The following is an 18,519-nucleotide window of genomic DNA, read 5'->3' on the forward strand; positions in this document are numbered from 1 at the left end:
GTGCCACCTGACATGAGCTGGGGAGGTGCAAGCCCTCTGAGGCAATGACGGCTGCTGAAATGACACCACAGCTTCCGAGGCTCCATGAGAAAAGGGACCCTGTCCTTTTCACCTTCCCCCTCCAAGGTCTGGTACATAGAAGACGCTCGGAATATATCTGTTCGATGAAGAGCTGAAGATGCGGTACTCTCAGATTGCCCTGCCAGCTTCAGACCTTTGAAAAGCCCCTTGTTGATACCCAGAGGAAATATTTTTTTCTCCCTCTTTAGTCACTTTGCATAAAGCGTGGCAAGACCCTCCCAGTACAGCAGCTGCCTTCATTTAAACAATGTGATAAAATCTTTCAGCTGGAGCTAAATTTAATAAACACACACACAAGGAATTCATCCAAATGGAAACATGCCCTTATTCTTTTCCTGACTGAGAAGAGATTATCCCAAGCTAGGGAAGGGGGGCGGTGAGAAAACCAGAGACACTTCTGTGCTCAGGAGCCACAAGAGGAAGCTGGAGAGGGAGCTCTGTCCCTGGAGCCCATTCGCCCCTCCCTCCCCCGTAGAGTGTAGGATGGAGAAGCAGGGAGTCTGGTTGCTGGGGCACCTGGAGGGAGGGTTGGGGCATCTGCTGCTGCTCTGAAACCTTGGCGAAAGGGGAGGAAGGGCAGCTCCAACCCCACCAGGATGCCTCCCGTGGGAGCAAGGCATGGGGGCCTTCTCTGAAAAGTGATTTTATCACCTGGGTGGGCGGGGGCCTGAGTCATTACCCTCCTGGGTCCTAAGCGAGGGGCAAGAGGACCCTGAGCTTATGTCCTCCACTAGTGAGACAGCAGTCAGGGGCTGACATCCCCCCAGCTGGAGCTCTCAGGCGGCCTGCAGCTGGGCTGGTGGACAGAGTCCCTGAGGCTCCGTCTCTGCGGAAAGATGCTCCCACAGGCGCATCATCCGACAACATAAGACTGTGTTCTCCCAGTCGCCGGCTGCCATCCCTGGGCTGGAGACCTGGTCCTTCAGAGCCTCAATGGTCTCATTCTGCAGAAATGGGAGGAGCACGGGCGCCATCTAGAAAAGGCTGGTGACGATTAGATGGGAGCCCACGAGAGTCCTGCCCAGCGGCCGGCACACAGCAGCACGCTTCCCCACAGCCCTGCCGACTGCATTCCCCACGTCCCGGACAACTCCGAGCACAGCCTGGGGACTCGAGAACTCTGGAAAGCATCCACTTCGGCTCCCCTCTACAGCCTGGCGCCTGGCACAAAGCACTCAGGAAATAGTCTTCGCAAGAAGGAAGGATGGTTTCTTGCTGTTACTGTTATCAACTGGCCTGAGAGAGCTGACGCTCTTTGCTGGCTGCTTCCTCCCAGTGGGAGCCAAGCCCAGCACTTCTGAGATAAACAAAACCCTGACGAAGACACATCTGTGCATCGAGCCCATTAAGCCACCCGGGAGACGAGGGAGAAGTGCTTTCTGCTTCCCTACAGATGGTCCGTCGGGGCCTCGGGCCCCTCGCTTTCATCACTCTTTCCTCACATTTCTCAATATGATTTCTAGGAAACCAGTGGGACGTCGGATCCCCACAAGACCTGAATTCTTTATTATCTAAGGATGTGAGTTCACAGTCCTAGATCAGATTTCCAGCTTCTGGGAAAAGCTGTCTTTGAGCTGTCTGTTCTTTAGGCTGGAGAAGGGCACGTAGCTTGCACTCATTTTCAAAACAGAATCACGATGCTTTCCCACTAAATGGCCCGACCTGAAAAACCTCCTCTTCCAGGATGGCTTTTCTGTACCCCGGCAGGGCCCTGGGGATCTTCTCTTTTCTCTTCGCCTGTATATTGCCCTCCTGTTTCCTCTTCTTAGACTGGGGGACGCTTGAGGTCAGCTTCTTTTTTTTTTTTTTTTTTTTGGTCTTTTTGCTTTTTCTAGGGCCGCTCTTGTGGCACATGGAGTTCCCAGGCTAGGGGTCCAATCGGAGCTGTAGCCACCAGCCTATGCCAGAGCTACAGCAACACGGGATCCGAGCCGCATCTGCGACCTACACCACAGTTTAGAGCCACGCTGGATCGTTAACCCACTGAGCAAGGCCAGGGAGCGAACCTGCAACCTCATGGTTCCTAGTCAGGTTCGTTAACCACTGCACCATGACGGGAACTCCAGGGCAGCTTCTGTCCTAAGCAAGGTACTTGGGGTGAGGGGTGCCTTGCACGTGCTGAGAGCTCAGACGACACTGAGGAAATGAGAAAATAAATGGGATGCAGAGCCTCGCTGCAGCAAAAAGTGACCTCCTGGGAGCTGCGCCGTCTTACCTGGGCAATGATGTCCCCATTCTCAGCGTGCACCTGAGCGATGGCCCCCAGCTCTCCCAAACAGGTGAAAATCTCGTACAGCTGCAACAGAAATGCGTCTTTGTCACCTTCGCAAGGCAAGAGGCTTTGAGCAACCTCATGCAAGGACCAACCACGAGAGCCACGGCCAAAATAAATGGGACCGACCGGAGGAAATAAGTGACAAGGGCAGAAATACAGACTAAAGCAAGCACCACCAAAGAGGAGTGCTAATCCGAAGGAACTTGTGGAAACTGTCCGTGGAAGGCAGCTATCTGTCTCCTAGGCAGACAGGGCACACCTCTGACAAAGGGCTCCCGGTGGCTCTACTCTGCTTCCCTTCACACACCTTAAGTGGAATCCTTTCCCACTGAGCTCAAAGAGAGCTTCAGAATCCTTCTTAACACTCCCGAAAGGCACTGCAGCCTGGCCCAGTGCTAAAAAAGCAGAAACCTCCATCGCTTAGCCTGTCAGGGGCAGGGGGCCCTCCATCTCCCGGCCAGGAGGTCTGGGGATTCATGCTGGGTATTTCTTCTGGACAGCTGAGCTTTGCAACCAACACACCCCAGGCCTTTTGTAGGAAGAGAGCCCCGGCAGAGGACCTGCCTTAACCCTACAAGGCTGGGCAGCCACACCTTCCCTGAGCTCCTCGGGCGCGTGGCGTTTGTTTGGCAGATGGAGATTTAGACATGCCCTTCTTCCTGTCCTTTTCTATTATTTATTTGCTTTTTTATTAAAGCATAGTTGATCTGCAACGTTGTGTCAATTTCTGCTGTACAGCAAGGTGACCCTGTCACACATACATACACATTCTTTGTCTCAGATCATCTTCCTCTTGTCCTTTGCAGAAGGCTGCTGCCAGTGGAAATTCTAGCTCCCCGTCCGCCCTGCCCCGGGCACCCTGCCCGTTCGCTTATTTAAAGCAGCGTGGATGGCAAGGACCTCCAGAAGCATTCCCGCCCCGAGTCTCCCACACCAACCACAGTGACTCATGCGCAAAGAGCCAAGGTCACTGGCAAGGTAGGACAGTCCCCCGGAAACCCCAGCCACACGGGATGGGTCATTACCTCGGTGTTGGACACTTGATACAAATCCTTATAGGCCATGTAAACCATGAAGGAATTCACCCCTGCAGGAGACGGAAGAGGACTTATCAGGACCCGATACATCCAGGGTGCCCATTCTTTTGCCCCCAGAGCCCCGAGGGCATCTGGGCCCCCACCCACACACACACTCACTCCCCACCCACACACACACGTTTTCAGGTCCTAAGCGCCTAGTTGCAGTCTGAACACATCTCTGCTCCCAGCACTGTCTTAGCCTTTCTCGAGGACGCCACTCTTAGATAACAGGAATGGCTGGTCTTCGAAGTGAAAATGAGAGAGGTTAAAAACCCCTAACCTCACAGGTACCAGCTGTGTGACCTGATGGCACACGTCGACCTCTCCTGACCTCAGTTTCTTTCTCTGTACAATGGGCAGCTGTGCTCGGAGATGCAGAGCAGAGACTTTGGGTGATCTACTGCTTACTCGTCTATGGGCTACTTATTCTGAGCCTCAGGGTCTCCAACTGCAAAGTAAGGCTAGTAATCCCTGCCCCATGGGGCTCCTGGAAGGACCAAGAAGGATGGTATAAACAGAGGTAAAGGGCCTAGATCCCAGGGGTACCTACACCCAGCATCCAGGCTCAAGGTTCCAGGGTCCCGGCATGAAGAAGTGACCCCTGGGAGGGGAGAAAGGCGAGGGGGAAGGCAGTAGGGCATGTCCAGGCTCACCTTTGTCCTTGATGAGGCCCTGCACCTCCTGCTTGACACTGTCACTCCAGTGGGTGATGTCCACGTGCAGGGAGTAGTCACAGCAGCTCTTGCCATCCGCCCACTCCCGCCACTTCTCATAGGCCTCCGTCAGGCTGGACTCAGGCTCAGGCACCACGTGGTCAACTGAAGGACAGAGGCCCCACACCAGTGACTCACTGACACAACCTGGGGTCCCCTCTGCACAGGTCTGTTCCTGCTTGCTTAGCTATGGCAGCAAAACCCCTAATGCCTGAACATAGATTAACCCGAGAGAGTGTTCCTGGGTGGTTTCAAGGTTGCTGGTGAGTCACCTGTCACTCAGCTATGAGATCCTGGGCAAATGACTAGCTTCTCTAAAGCTCCATTGTCTCATCCTTAAAACAGGTACCAGATGGAGTGGGAGGATGGGGGGTCATAGTGCCTCCCCTCCTGGTTTAAGGGATCAAATTGGAAAAGGCATGGAAAGCTTCACTTGATGCCTGGCACACAGTAAGTGCTCAATAAATGGTAGCTCTCAATTAATGAGGGCCTACTGTGTGCCCTTATTACCGGTACTACAGAAGCCACTGCTGGTGGTCAGAGCCAGAATCCGTTCCATGGGCAGAAGAAGGGCTTTAACGTTAGACCATGAGAGAGAGACATTGCTGTGTTTACTGCCCCAGCGAAGAGCTGGTGTCAATTAAGTGAATCGGACACTGCACTTGTAGATCTTATTTCCACCTAAACTCTGTGCCAAGGTTTTTTTTTTTTTTTTTTTTTTTTTTTTTGCAGCCCAAACCCACTGTTGCAGTACCTGCAATGGTGGACAATATTTTCTTAAAAGAATAACATCTACAGCAACAACAAAGGCAAAAGTGACTTTCACCGCTCCCCATGCAGTTGAGAGAAAAAGTATGAATTGGTACAATTTTCCTAAGAACAATTTTGAGATGTCTATCAAAAACCTTGACATTTATCATGCCTTGCCTTGACAATTTTTCCTGTGCCTAAGAATTAGCCCTAAGGAAATAAACACAGCTGTATGTAAAATCTCAGTTCTCAAGATGTTTGCCACTATTTATATATTTAAGTAAGTGAAAAACTGGAAACAAGGTTTCTTGCAATATGGAAGTCTGGTTAAAGACATAAATTGTGGCACCTTCATAAAACAATGTTACAAGTCCATTTAAAATCTAGTAGAATAAAAATAAATGAATGGAAAGACATCTGTGACATATTAAGCAGTGAAAATGGAAAGCTAAAGCTCAGTATGTTTATTATAAACCTATTTTTGGTAAATAAAAAAGAATACATAAAAAAGAACACATAGCCAAAGTGTATCTGTGAAGTGTGATTTATGGGCTTTCTTTGCTTCTGGCATATCTAGGGCTTTTTTTTCTTTCTTTCTTTCTTTCTTTTTTTTTTTTTTTTTTGCTTTTTAGGGCCACACCCATGGTATATGTAAGTTCCCAGGCTAAGGGTCGAATTGGAGCTGCAGCTGCTGGCCACAGCCACAGCCACAGCAACACAGGATCCAAGCCATGTCTGCGACCTACACCACAGCTCATGGCAATGCCAGATCCTTAACCTGCTAAGTGAGACCAAGGATGGAACCCACATCCTCATGGATACTAGTCGGATTCATCTCCTCTGCGCCACAACAGGAACTCCCCCTAGGGCTTTTAAATTATCTAAGAATGGAGTTTGCTAAATTACCTAAGAATGGAGTTCTCAGCGGGTAAAGGACCCAGAGCTGTCACTGCAGGGGCTTGGGTCGCCACTGTGTCGAGGGTTCAACCCCTGGCCCAGGAACTTCCACATGCTGTGGGTGCAGCCAAAAAAAATTACCCATGAAGGATAGGTACACTTGTGTGGTTCTTTGCATGCTCTCCTCTCTTGTCAGTGGAACTCTGACTTTCCTCCAGCACCTGCCCTGATGCCCAAGCCCAAGCTGATGCACGTGCCCAGGGTTCTGCACAGGTCCAGCTCCTCAGCCACAGGGCAGAAAGCCAGGGCAAGAGACCTCACGTCCTCAGCCTTCTAGCACATGCAGCCCCGTGCACTGCCGGAAAGCAAAGGCTTGAGTTACGTTCCTGATGCCTGGAGCTGCCCCAGGGCTCTTGTTGGCAGGCAGCTGCCGAGAAGTCAGCTGGCTCCCTCCGCTTGGCCAGAGAAAGGCTCTGGTCTCCCAGAATTGCACCTTTTATGGCACTGATGCCATTTTCCTGGGTTTCCACACCCACATAGCTGAAGCTGAACCCTGCCACTGCTCCTGGCAAAAGGAAGCCAAAGACGGCCCAGGCTGTTTTGAGCTCCTGCGTGGCTGTTTATGGGGGTAAACAGTGCTCTTGCTGACCAAGCTGGGGGCGGGAGCCAATTCACTGGGATTCCTCTGGGGCCAGAAGGACTCCTCCAGCATGCCATCGGCTCAGTAATCCAATGGCAGGCAACTCCCTAGGTTTCTTTGGAATTGCCAAAGTGCCCAGAAAAACAAAACAAAGCAGGAAAGAACAGACCAGACACCAGTGACCACCACCACTGAAGCCTCCCAAGCTCTCAAGCACTGCCTGCCTCCTTAACATCCTCAGCGGGTGCTTCTCAGACCCACTGGCACGGCTCTGCCTGGACCCTCCACCGCTCGTGCTTCCAACCCTAGGTAGAAGTTGTCAAAGTCCTTTTTGCCTGCCATCCAAAACTTTTTCAGGCCACTTTCCCCAGGGACTGGCCCAGAGAGAAGGGCCCATGCCCCACCCACACCCTGCCTACGGCAGACAAGACCGAACAGCTGCTTGCAAGGTCATGAGCCGCATGGATCACCACTCTTCCACTCCCCGGAGCCCCTCGCACACGTTCCACGGGTGTGTCAAGTTGGGGGACTTACTGATCATGGTGGTGCCCCCCGCCAAGGCCGCCTTGGTCCCTTGGAAGAAGTCGTCCACCGTGGTCATCCCCTTGTAGGGCATCTGGAAGTGGGTGTGGACGTCTATGCCCCCGGGGAGCACCATCTTCCCATTGGCTTCGATGGTCTTCACTCCTCCAGGGACAATCAGATTGTCTCCAATTTGCCTGGTGAGACAGGGGACAGCCGGCAATTGAAAGACGCATAGAGCATGATGAGGTTTTAGACGTTATAATTTATGTTCATCAAAGTCGTCTTTCAAGTGAGTCCCAAGCTTAGCCATCTGGAAACAAAGGCGGGTACACATCACAGAAACCAACTTGTTATGATAACATATTGAATATAGTTCCCTGTGCTGCACAGCAGGATCTTGTCGTGTACCTATTTTATGTATTTTAGAGAGTGTCTGTTAACCCCAAATTCCTCATTTATCCCTCCCCTCTTTCCCTTTTGGTAACTCTAAGTTTGTTTTCTGTCTGTGAATCTGTTTCTGTTTTGCAAATAGGTTCATTTGTATCATTTTTTTAGATTCCACATGTAAGCATATCCTGTGATGTTTCTCTTTCTCTGACTTACTTCACTTAGTATAATTATCTCTCAGTCCGTATGCAGAATGCAATTTTCATACAGACAAAACACTCCGAGCTTAGTACTTGACCCCTGTGGTTAGCCTGTGTCTAGGATATAGGACGTATAATAAATACTTTTTAGTAAGTGCTTTTATTATCTTCCTCATTTTGTCCTTTAAGGGTAAGAAAGAAGACTTGCCATAGGACTGGAAGAGTGAAATAATGGACTCTAAGGAGAGATTGCGAGAGGTCATGAATGGGTGTGTGGACTTTGCTATCTACAAGTAGGTTCACCTGTGCTCTTAACAACAAAAGGAATCTTTTTTTGGCACCCCAGTCTTCCCTCCCCGTTCCACCTTTCCCTGCCAATGTATCTGTCAATCACAGCCAAGGGCAGATTCTCAAAGAGGACGTTAAAGATACAGATGCCTACACCAGCTGCTTTGGTGTCATCAGCATCTCAGTCGAAGCTTCAAGCCAAGGAAGGTGATTAGGATAACTTTCACCAGACTCAGCTTCACCCAAGAAGGTCCAGAGCATCCCAGCAGGGAAGCGAGGGGGAGACCTGGGTGGGGAGGAAGCCAACGGCACCCCACACAAGACAAATGACAAAGACAGCTACTCCTTGCCCAGCATAACCTCAGGGCCATCCGGTGCTTCTCAGTCCCCATTCCTTATTTAAACATCCAGTGCATTCCAGGTAGACTGATGACTCACAAGGCTCTGCAGTATCAGGAAGCATCTTCCCCCTTGGGGCTGGGTGTGCCCCACTGCCAGGAGCATGAATACCTTCACCTTTCGTTCAAAGCCAACCAAGAAAGACACCCTCTTGGGGGAAGAAGTCCAGCCCTGGCCTGACAGAAATCTAAGTTCTACAACTAAAATGAAGTCTTTCTGACATCTCTAAGGGCTCGCCCTTACCACCTCACCACGGGGCCGTTCCAGAGCCACCACAATTCAAAACACACTGTGGAAAAACGCAGCCGTGACTGTAACTCCCTTCTAGTCCAGATTCTGGCCAGTGTGCTCCCACTTTCCTCCCTCGCCGGAGGGAAAGTGAGGAACAAGGGCTGGAAGGGTTGCCCAGCTTGTGTGAGTCTATGCAGGTGTGTTTCCACCCACTTTTGACGAGTGGCATAACATCCACGCTGAAACAGAAATGCCTCCCCTGTCTCTCCGCTGAATCAACGGAGGTCGCATTAATCCTTGAAGGTGTAGCTTCCATCCACCTCTTTGGTCAGGTTCCTAGTGACAGCCAGATCTAATCATTAAGAGTACGGCTCTGCCCTGGATGCGGGCTATCTGGATTCACAGTCTTGACTCTGTTAACACTTACTTTATGACATTGGCCAACTTACTTCACCTCACCATGGCTCAGTTCCTTCATCTGTAATAACATATTAAAAGTGCCTCCTCCAAATGTAAATTCACACAACCACTATGGAAAACAGTATGCAGACACCTCAGAAAACTAAATATTGAACTACCACATGACCCAGCAACCCCACTCCTGTGAACATCCGGACAAAACTTTCATTCAAAAAGATACATGTACCGGCATGTTCACTGCAGCACTATTCATAATAGCCAAGACATGGAAACAACCCAAATGTCCATCAGCAGATGATTGGATTAGGAAGATGTGGTATATATACACAATGGAATACTAGTCAGCCATAAAAAGAACACAATAATGCCATTTGCAGCAACATGGATGGAACTAGAGACTCTCATACTGAGTGAAGCCAGAAAGAGAAGGACAAATACCACATGATATCACTTATATCTAGAATCTAATATATGGTACAGATGAACCTTTCCACAGAAAAGAAACTCATGGACTTGGAGAACAGACTTGCGGTTGCCATGAGGAAGGGGGAGGGAGTGGGAGGACCTGGGAATTTGGGGTTAAAAGATGCAAACTATTGCATTTGGACTGGATAAACAATGACATCCTGCCGTATAGAACAGGGAACTATATCTAATCAATTGTGATGGAACATGGAGGATATGTGGAAAAAAAGGATATATATATATATATATATATATATATGGTTGGTCACTTTGCTGTGCAGCAGAAATTGACAGAACATTGTAAATCAACTATAATAGGAAAACTAAAAAGCTTAAAAAATACCTCCTCCATAGGTTTGTTGTGTAGATTAAATGTTAATATGTGTTAAGCCCATACAACTGTCAGACACATAAAAATTCCATAAGTATCCGCTGTGATAATTAATAACCATCCTAGTCTCACACAGTCCTCTCCTTCCTCTGGACCTCATCTATTCTACTACTTTAATACTTGATATTGACATTATCCGGTAATGCCATGTGCTCTGCATGCACAGATATGTCAGTTCCCCTAAAAGACTGCAGGTCCCCGGGGAAAGACAGCACAGTGATTTGGGGCCCAGTGACAGCATATGACACAGTATTTGTCCAGTGTCTGAGACAATAGCTTTGCACACAGCAGGCACTCCATACATCTTCACAGGCAAACAACTCTGTAAAAACAGGAGAAAAAAAAAATTTTTTTTTTTTTTTTGGCTTGGAGGAAATTATTTCTGTTTTACGCTCCATGAGTTAAGAATGTGGTTGGAGCTACATCGAATTACGGGATGAAGATCACGTTGGTACACCCGCTCTCCACCCCCAACACACATCTGATGCTTAAATTCCTTCTATCACATCCTTGGCAAGCGACCTTCCAGTCTATGTCCATAGAGACGGTGAAGAGGATTCAGTTTACATATTCAGCTACAGTAAGAGATGCCTGAACCGCTGTGTGAAGATGGATCTGAGGCTGAACTTAAGGCTCAACTGCAAAAAGTTCGGCAATCGATTAGTGATGTTTGCCATCAGCTCCAGAGGAGGAAGGAGCATGAGGTACTAAATGTTTTTCCAACCCTGAAAATCGCTAAATAAGGGAACACACTTCCTCCAGGGAGAGTGGACTAGAGACAATAATTTTTTAATAAGAAAAAACACACAAAATTAATTGTAGCTTATATTTGGAAGCAAGTATTGTTTTACATTGGTTGGCTGGTCTAATAATTCCATTTTTCCTTTTTCAAATATGAAAAAGTATTTACGCCAACTGGCAAGGCAACGAAACATGATTATCTTCATTCTTGCATTTGTTTATTTATTCACTCATCTATTCACCCATTCACCCATTCATTCAATGCACTGGTTAATATGTTGATCTTCAGCAAGTTATTTCTTCTCTCTGCCCCTCTTTTCCTGTATCCTTCTCTGAAAAGAGGGCAGTAAAAGTACTTCATAGGACTGCTGGTGGATTAAAAGAGATAAGGCTTGTAAACCATTTAACACAGTGCCTGGCACATACCAAGCCTTTATGTGCTAAGTGCTGGGTTAGGTGGTGCAGATGCAGAGAAGAACAGGGCATGGTCCCTGCTCTCAAGGGGGCCTAACAGGGTCAGAACTGCTATGCCTGATAAAATCACAGATGGCCTAGATGTGGGGGGCTGCTCAGGAAGGTGTGTCCACAGAAAGTTCTCTCTAAGCCAAGGTCTCCAACATAAGTAAGCACTCTATTACCAGAATCTTAAGCTAGCCAATGAAGTTAAATAATATAAAAACAAAATTGATCCCTGGCCTCGCGCACTGGGTTAAGGATCTGGCGTTGCTGTGAGCTGTGGTCTAGGCTGCAGACATGGCTCAGATCCCACGTTGCTATGGCTGTGGTGTAGGCCAGCAGCTGCAGCTCTGATTCCACCCCTAGCCTGAGAACTTCCATATGCCACAGGTGTGGCCCTAAAAAGACCAAAAAATAATAATAATAACAAATTAAAAAATAAAATAAATAAAAATAAAACTGAACGAGGCCAGGGATAATTCATAGGGTGGGTTGGCTATACCAGTTGAATATAATATCTTATCAGTGTGAGGAAGTACCCTGCTTTGCGTGATGAAAGACTATGTGTAAATCAAACCCTTTTTTAAAAGTGTCTATGCACGGGAACTGCACATAAAGGGGACCTGGCTATGCCCCTTACAGGCGACCAAGAGCAAATCATTTTGTAAAGTAATTGTAGACCCCTAAATCTAATTGGAAATCGGAAATGTATGTACTGTCGGTGCTCTGCCCATCTGAATCTGCCCTCAGCCAAGTTCAGTTTAAACGCCCTTTCCACCCCAAAACCTTCCAGGCAGGGATTTCTCCTCTCTTGGCACATCTAAGTTACGTATTCTCATCAGAACTCCTTTGGGATGTATCACGCTAGGCCTTCTATTTTGAGAGTGCTGTAACTGGTGGACTTTTTCAGTAACCTTAAGGACAGCAGTCACAGCTCCCACTTCTCCAGGACACAGAGAGGGCCGACCACAGGAGCCTGCCCAGCAGGGCCCTCAGTGTCATTCCGGTGCCTGAATTCAGGTTTTTCACTTCATTCATGCAACCCAAGTGGATGAAGGCTAGCTCCCATGTTAAGGTGCTATGTGCAGCCAGACTGGAGAGCTAAAATAAAGTCTCATCTTTAAAAAGAAGGAGAAAGGAAACATACGGCAGTGGTCTAGAAAGCAAAAGCGAAGCAGGTCTCTTTCTGAGCTTCTAAGGAAGAGAGCTCAACAAGATAAATACAGAGAAAGGTTCTATATACGTACTTAATTAAGCCATCTTCCATGTAAATATCAGCATAAAAGGACTGATCATCGTTGACAATTCTGCCTCCTTTGATCAGAAGACGGTCACTCTAGAAAAGAAAGCAAACAGGAGTCATTGTCACAGCCAGGATTGCAAAGCATGGTCCACCGCGATGTCTCCTGGTCATCACTTCACAGGTTTAGCAGGAACCATTCTCTTAAGACGTCTCTGGGTTCAAGGCACTCTGTTTTTGAGCTAGGTGTAGCTGTTGGGGTCCTGTCTTTCTTGTTCGCCCTGAATTCAAATTATTCTGGAGTTTCAGAAAGCACTAAATACACGAAGTGAGATAACCTCCACCTCAGTGCCTAGAGCCCTGCCTGGTCTGGTATTCTGCTGGCACTCAAGAGTGATCCTCAAAACAGAACTTAGGATCGGGCATACAGTGAAACAGCCCTCATCAGCCTTTATATGTCAGAGGGATCATGTTATATACAATTCAGGAGACTTACACGTATGGACACGTGCACACAAAGTCGTGGAATGTGTAAGAAAACCACCTGACAGGAAAAAGAAGGAACTATACTATAGTATTTAACTCAAGATGGAGAAAAGTACGCAGGATTTATGTCTGCCTCATTATACTCAGTATTTCTCACATTCTGTGAAATACATGTCTTTATTGCCTTTACTATGAAAAACTACCTTTTCTTGCTTTTCCAACTTTATTTAGAAAACCAAATCCAGGTCCCAGTGCCCCTGTGCCTTCCCCAGCCCCAGCTATAATTTACATAACTTAGAGACAGTAAAAAAAATTGCTTTTCTTATGAGAAGAGTCTTTTTAAACATTATAACTCAGACAAAGTTTGGATAAGGGATCCAGCTGGAAACAAGGCACACATACTCTGAAGCTGCTGATGAAACATAAATATATATTTTATGTATAAATCAGGAGAGAGAGAAATCGGTGCTAGCTTTAGAGATCACAGATTTCGTTAAGTGAACAGAGCATAGGCCAGAGTATGAAGAACGGATGCAGCTTTGTTGGGTTCATGGAGCAGAAGAGAATTCTTAGGAGCCCGGTTGACTGGGATTATAGCCTGAAAAAGCATGGCAGGCTACAGTTTGTTAAGAATTCAACATGTAGACTTCAACTCCATCCATCCACCCATCCACCCACCCACCAATCCATCCATCCATTCCTTCATCCATCCATCCATCCATCCATTCATTATTCATTAATCCACTCCCTCAGCAAGTAATTATTTAATATTCATTAATAAAAAGGTGGGAAGGATGCCATTTTGAACGAGCCACACCAGGTCACTGCCTTGCTGGAGCTTAGAGGGGAAATCTAACTATAAAGAAATATAAAGTCATCAAAATAGTTAAAACAACATAAAAGTGTATTAGGTACCACAAAATATGGGGGAGTAGGGCTTGTTCAAAGAGTAGCTGGAAAAGGCCTTTGCCAGGAAGATCAGTTTAGCTGGGGAAGAGCAAGCAGAGGGAACAGTAAAAAGAGGCCCAGAGGTAGGAAGAAGCTGTTTTCTTTGTAAACCTCAGAAAGATCAGTGTGGAGGAGCTCAGGGTCCTGGGGGAAGTGGCATGAGGTGAGGCTGCAGGGCAGGCACTGGCTTCCAAGGGACACAGCTTGTATGGGAGGAAGCCTCACAAGTAGGCTTTAGAAATCAAAGGGTGTGACGTTTGCATTGTGGCTCAGTGGTAATGAACCCAACCAGGATCCATGAGGACAGGGGTTCGATCCCTGGCCTCGCTCAGTGGGTTAAGGATCTGGGGTTGCCGTGAGCTGTATGAAGGTTGCAGATGCAGATGGGATCCCAAGTTGTTGGGGCTGTGGCGTAGACCCTCAGCTACAGCTCTGATTTGACCTCCTAGCCTGGGAACCTCCATATGCTACAGGTGAAGCCAAAAAAAGAAAGGAAAAAAAAAGGGAAGGAAGGAAGGGATCAGAGAGTGTGAACAGGGCCAGAAAATGAGAATTCCAGCTGGGTCTCTACCAGGGATACAGCCAATTACCACTTAATCTCTCCTGCTTCCAAGGTATTGAGTGAGAGTAGAAAATTTCATCATGCTGCATCATCGGGGGGAGGGGGGTGGATTTTCAAAGAAACAGATCACCTAGGTGTTGAGAAAAAACCTGCGTCCATGGCAGAGAAGATGCACTAATGAGGTCAAAAGCCAACTCCACCACACGAGATCTCCTAGCCCCTCTCAGGCTGGCCTCTGCCAGCCTGGCCACCTCCGTTTCTATCACATGTTGCCCTGCATTGCATTTGGGGGCAAAACTAAGAATCACGTAGTTCTCGCCTCGTATTAGGCTCTCCAGCCACTAAGCTTTTGCAAAGATGCTCTCTCTGCCTTCTCCTCTGGCTTCTTGGCCTCAACAACCATCCTCCCCTTTGTCAAGCTTCAATCAAAGGGTTTCTCCCCTCATAAGCCTTACTTGACTTTCCAGAAAATTCTACCTATCCCCACTGCAGTGTAGTTGAAACAAGGATACTGTTCTACCATAGCTGGTTTACTGGTCACCTGTCTCTTGCTAGACCGAAGACCCCTTGAGTCTTAGAACCATGTGTCCTTCAGCCTTTTTAACCTCATATCCTAGGTTCCATCCTAGACAGCCGTTAAACAGAGGTCAGATGAATGGGTGAAGGGTGGTTCATGGGCGGCTGTATTATACTGGTATGATGGAAAGTCCATCTGAGTGAGAAAACTACATGAGGTGATCAGGAAATTGGGCTTTTCAGAAAAAAAAAAAACTTAATTGAAGGTGATTATGATCTAGCATTTAAATAGTAATTGCAAAATTATACAAGGCAGTCCTGGGACTATGCTTCCCAAACTAGGGTGTGCATCAGAAAAACAGACTCACTCCCAGGCCCTGCTCTAGGGCAACAAGTCTGTGTTTTATTACAAGCTCTATAAATGGCTCTTAGGCGGCCATCAGACCGCCCAGCACCAGGTCACAGACCAGCACCAGGAACCACTGCCCCAGACACTGTTCGTGTGTCTGTGAAAGTGACAAAAACTTCTCTGGCAGGAGCTTGATGATAAGGATAATCTTGGTAACTACAAGAGGTCCCTCTCATAGCTCAGGGCTTCTCGGATGTTCTCTGTCTTTCTAGCAAAGAGCTAAGAAATAAGCTGGTTTGGGGAAAGGGGCCAGTCACTTACGGCCTGAGTTGAGCCCAGCCATGAAGTACGACTGTCCTCCCGCCTGGGGACATTCAGCCCTGAGTCCCTGTGGATCACTGTTCCTTCACTAAGCCTCAGATGTCAACAAAGGGACAAGGGCTATCTCGGGCCCCTTGTGCATCAGGAGGACAGTAAGAGGTGACCCAAGTGGAATTAGCATCACTGAGATGACGTCATTAAAACCTGTCCAAGAGCTAATTAAATAAGCGTCATGGGCTCAATCATCAGGACTCTAAACAGAGCACAAAGACGAATTACAGGCCTGGTGCAGGTCTCAGAGATGAGAGTAACAAGACTCTTAGTCCACGGACCATAGTGTAACGAGGATGACTATTCGTCATCATCACGCGGCACAGAAACACCCGAGCCACAACCCATGGAGCTCAAGCAAATCCTGGTCCACCTCCTTGTCTAGGGAAGTGCTTGTGTGCCAAGTCATGAACCAGCCAGTGCATGCTGGGGCCAAGAACAGGCATGAACCACTCATGATGCACCCTCTGACAGCTCCAGCTAAAAGTCAGCCTCGACGGTGTCAGCAAGGTCGGTGCGTGTGGCTCTGTGGGTCTTTGCTTTGAGGCCGGAGCAGGTAAAGTGGTCAGAAAGGCACCACCCAAAGTTTCTCACACATTGATACCTATGAAGAGTGACGGTATTTCTGGGGCACACGGGGGCAATCTGAGGGCATGGGGAACCTGAGATGAAGCACCAGGCCACGGACTCTGGCTGTCTGAAGCCCTGCACAGCCACCAGGGCTGGGGGCAGCCCAGTTCTGCAGCCCAGCGGGGTGCCAGGCGTGCCAGCTGGCGAGTTTCAGCTCAGCTGGGTTCTCCCACTGTTGGGAGCATCAGGCCGACCACGTAACAGGTATGTGAGCTTCAGTGAGAACCTCACCTCTCAGAACCTCAGGTTTTTCATGCGCTCAGAGTGGATTGGAACACATAGCTCACCTCACATGGTAGCTGCCGGGAACAGATATATGTGATGAAGGGAGAAAAGTGTGTGTGTGTGTGTGTGTGTGTGTGTACACATATATAAAAATATCTAACACACTAACATGCAGTAAATACCCAAATATTAGTTACATTTATTTCACTCATTATTTACAGTACTTTAAATTTTTGTAAAAAGCCTTAAATTAATTAGGGAGGGACTATTGTCCCCATTTTTCCAAATGCACGGGGAGGCAGGTGACTTTCCCTAAGGGACAGAGTTGATTAGTTCCAGCTGGAAGTAAATCCACGTCTTCTACCTCTTGGCATCAGACTGCTTTCTGCCTGAGGCCACTGCACCCGTGGTCCCTAAACCTTATGCCAGGTGGCTCTTTCTGCCAGGTACTCCTCTCTGTTGGACATTGATTCTGACAGTCCCAGAGCTGAAAATCACGGACCAGCTCTCGGCAGGGGGAAACTGCAGGAATCTAACCACTCGTAAGCTACTGCTTATGAAATCGGTGCATTAGATCTGCCCCTTACGGCCCGAATGTGTTAATGCATCTTAGAAAGGGAGCTGATTTACCATCCAGGGTGGCCGAGGCCCTTGAAGTTTGATAAAGTCCAACTTTTCTTCCTTCACTAGGGGACAATGATTAGAAAAATCACCTCTTAACAATCGGGATTTTGTGGAGGGCCCATTGGGTTAAGGATCTAGTGCTGTCTCTGCAGCAACTCAGGTCGCCACTGAGGCACGGGTTCAATCCCTGGCCCAGCACAGTAGGTTACAATCCAGCGTCGCTACAGCTGTGGCTCAGGTCATAGGTGCAGCTCAGATTCGATCCCTGGCTAGGGAACGTCTACATGTTGTGGGCACGGCTGTAAAAAAAAAAAAAAAAAATAGGATTTTTGTAAGAAAAAGGGAGAGAAGAAAGACCGTGAAACAAAGGAAAGAAGGAGGGCAATGAGAAAGGATGGAGGTGGGAGGGAGGAAGGCGCGAGGGAGCAGGAGAGAGAAAGGAGGAGGAAATCTTAGCAGAAAGGATGCTGTGAAGAACGGCGGAGATTCAAACTCGAACAGAGAAAGAAAGAAAGGACAGGATCTTGAACTCGAGCCAGCTGAAGATGCTGGTTCCCATTCGAGCTTTCCTCACCTAGTCGTCAACCCAGAGAACTTGAATTACCACCTCCATCTATGTGAGCTAATGAGGATGCGGCTCCCAGAGAAACCACAGCCCTCTGCGAATTTCTCCCCAGTCAATAAAGTGAGCCCCAGAACGGTACTTAGAACACACCTGTCCTCTACTCTGCAGACATTCCAGTGGCCCCGAATAAAAACTATAATCCTAGGAAGAGAAAAAAGGAGGACCTAGCCTGGAGGGAAGAGTCTTCCACAATCAAATCTTTCATTGCCTGTGTTCAAATCACAAAGCACAGACTCGGAGTCTCAGTGGGGACTCGAGATCCTTTTAAAGTCCGTCCAGCTGAAGGCGCAGGTGGTTATTTAAAATAAATTCCCATCTGGGTAATTAGAGCTGACTCCCCAAAAACACTCCCACTCTTAAAGAATACATTAGGATGGGTAGACTCCATGGATGAAATCTTGTTTTTCTTCCCCAAAGCATCATTTGGGGGAAAGACGAGGCTTTCGAAGACAGTCCCAGTTGATTCAACATGGTATTGAGGAAAAGGCTCGGTAGGCTCTTAGGAAACCAGAATTCCCACCCACCTCTGCTTTATTAAACATGCAACCTTGGGAGTTCCCGCTGTGGCTCAATGGGATTGGCAGCATCTCTGGAGCACTGGGACACAGGTCTTATCACGGCCCCAGCACAGTGGGTTAAAGATCAGGCTGAAGCTGCAGCACAGGTCACAACTGTGGCTCAGATCTGATTCCTGGCCAGGGGAACTCCATGTGCTATGGGCAGCCAAAGATAAAATAAGAGGGAAAAAAATTCTTTAATTAAAACAAAAATAATTCTTTTTTCTGCTTTTAGTTTTCGAAAGATTTTTCATTTGCTTTTTTTTTTTAATGGCTTTTATTTTTTTCCATTCAAGCTGATTTACAGTGTTCAAAATCAATCAATAAATGTGCAACCTTGAGTAGGACACACAGACACGAGTCTGAATTCTTGAACGAACACTAGCTGTGTTTAGATAAGTGACTTCTCTGGGCTTCAGCCACTTCCTCTGTGACATGGGGGCCAAT

At 47.7% G+C, this 18,519-nt stretch overlaps 1 protein-coding gene across 1 annotated transcript in view; it reads right to left on the reverse strand.

Annotated features, from left to right (window-relative positions):
- Nucleotides 1–18,519, reverse strand: part of DPYSL3 (dihydropyrimidinase like 3) — a 113,493-nt gene that overhangs the window by 21,281 nt on the left and 73,693 nt on the right. Inside the window, 5 exon segments of the mRNA XM_003124066.6 lie at nucleotides 2,297–2,377; nucleotides 3,382–3,443; nucleotides 4,089–4,253; nucleotides 6,970–7,154; nucleotides 12,186–12,274. Coding sequence (XP_003124114.4) covers nucleotides 2,297–2,377; nucleotides 3,382–3,443; nucleotides 4,089–4,253; nucleotides 6,970–7,154; nucleotides 12,186–12,274 — 582 coding nt within the window.

The sequence above is a fragment of the Sus scrofa genome, chromosome 2, assembly GCF_000003025.6.
Source record: "Sus scrofa isolate TJ Tabasco breed Duroc chromosome 2, Sscrofa11.1, whole genome shotgun sequence".
Lineage (NCBI taxonomy): Eukaryota > Metazoa > Chordata > Mammalia > Artiodactyla > Suidae > Sus > Sus scrofa.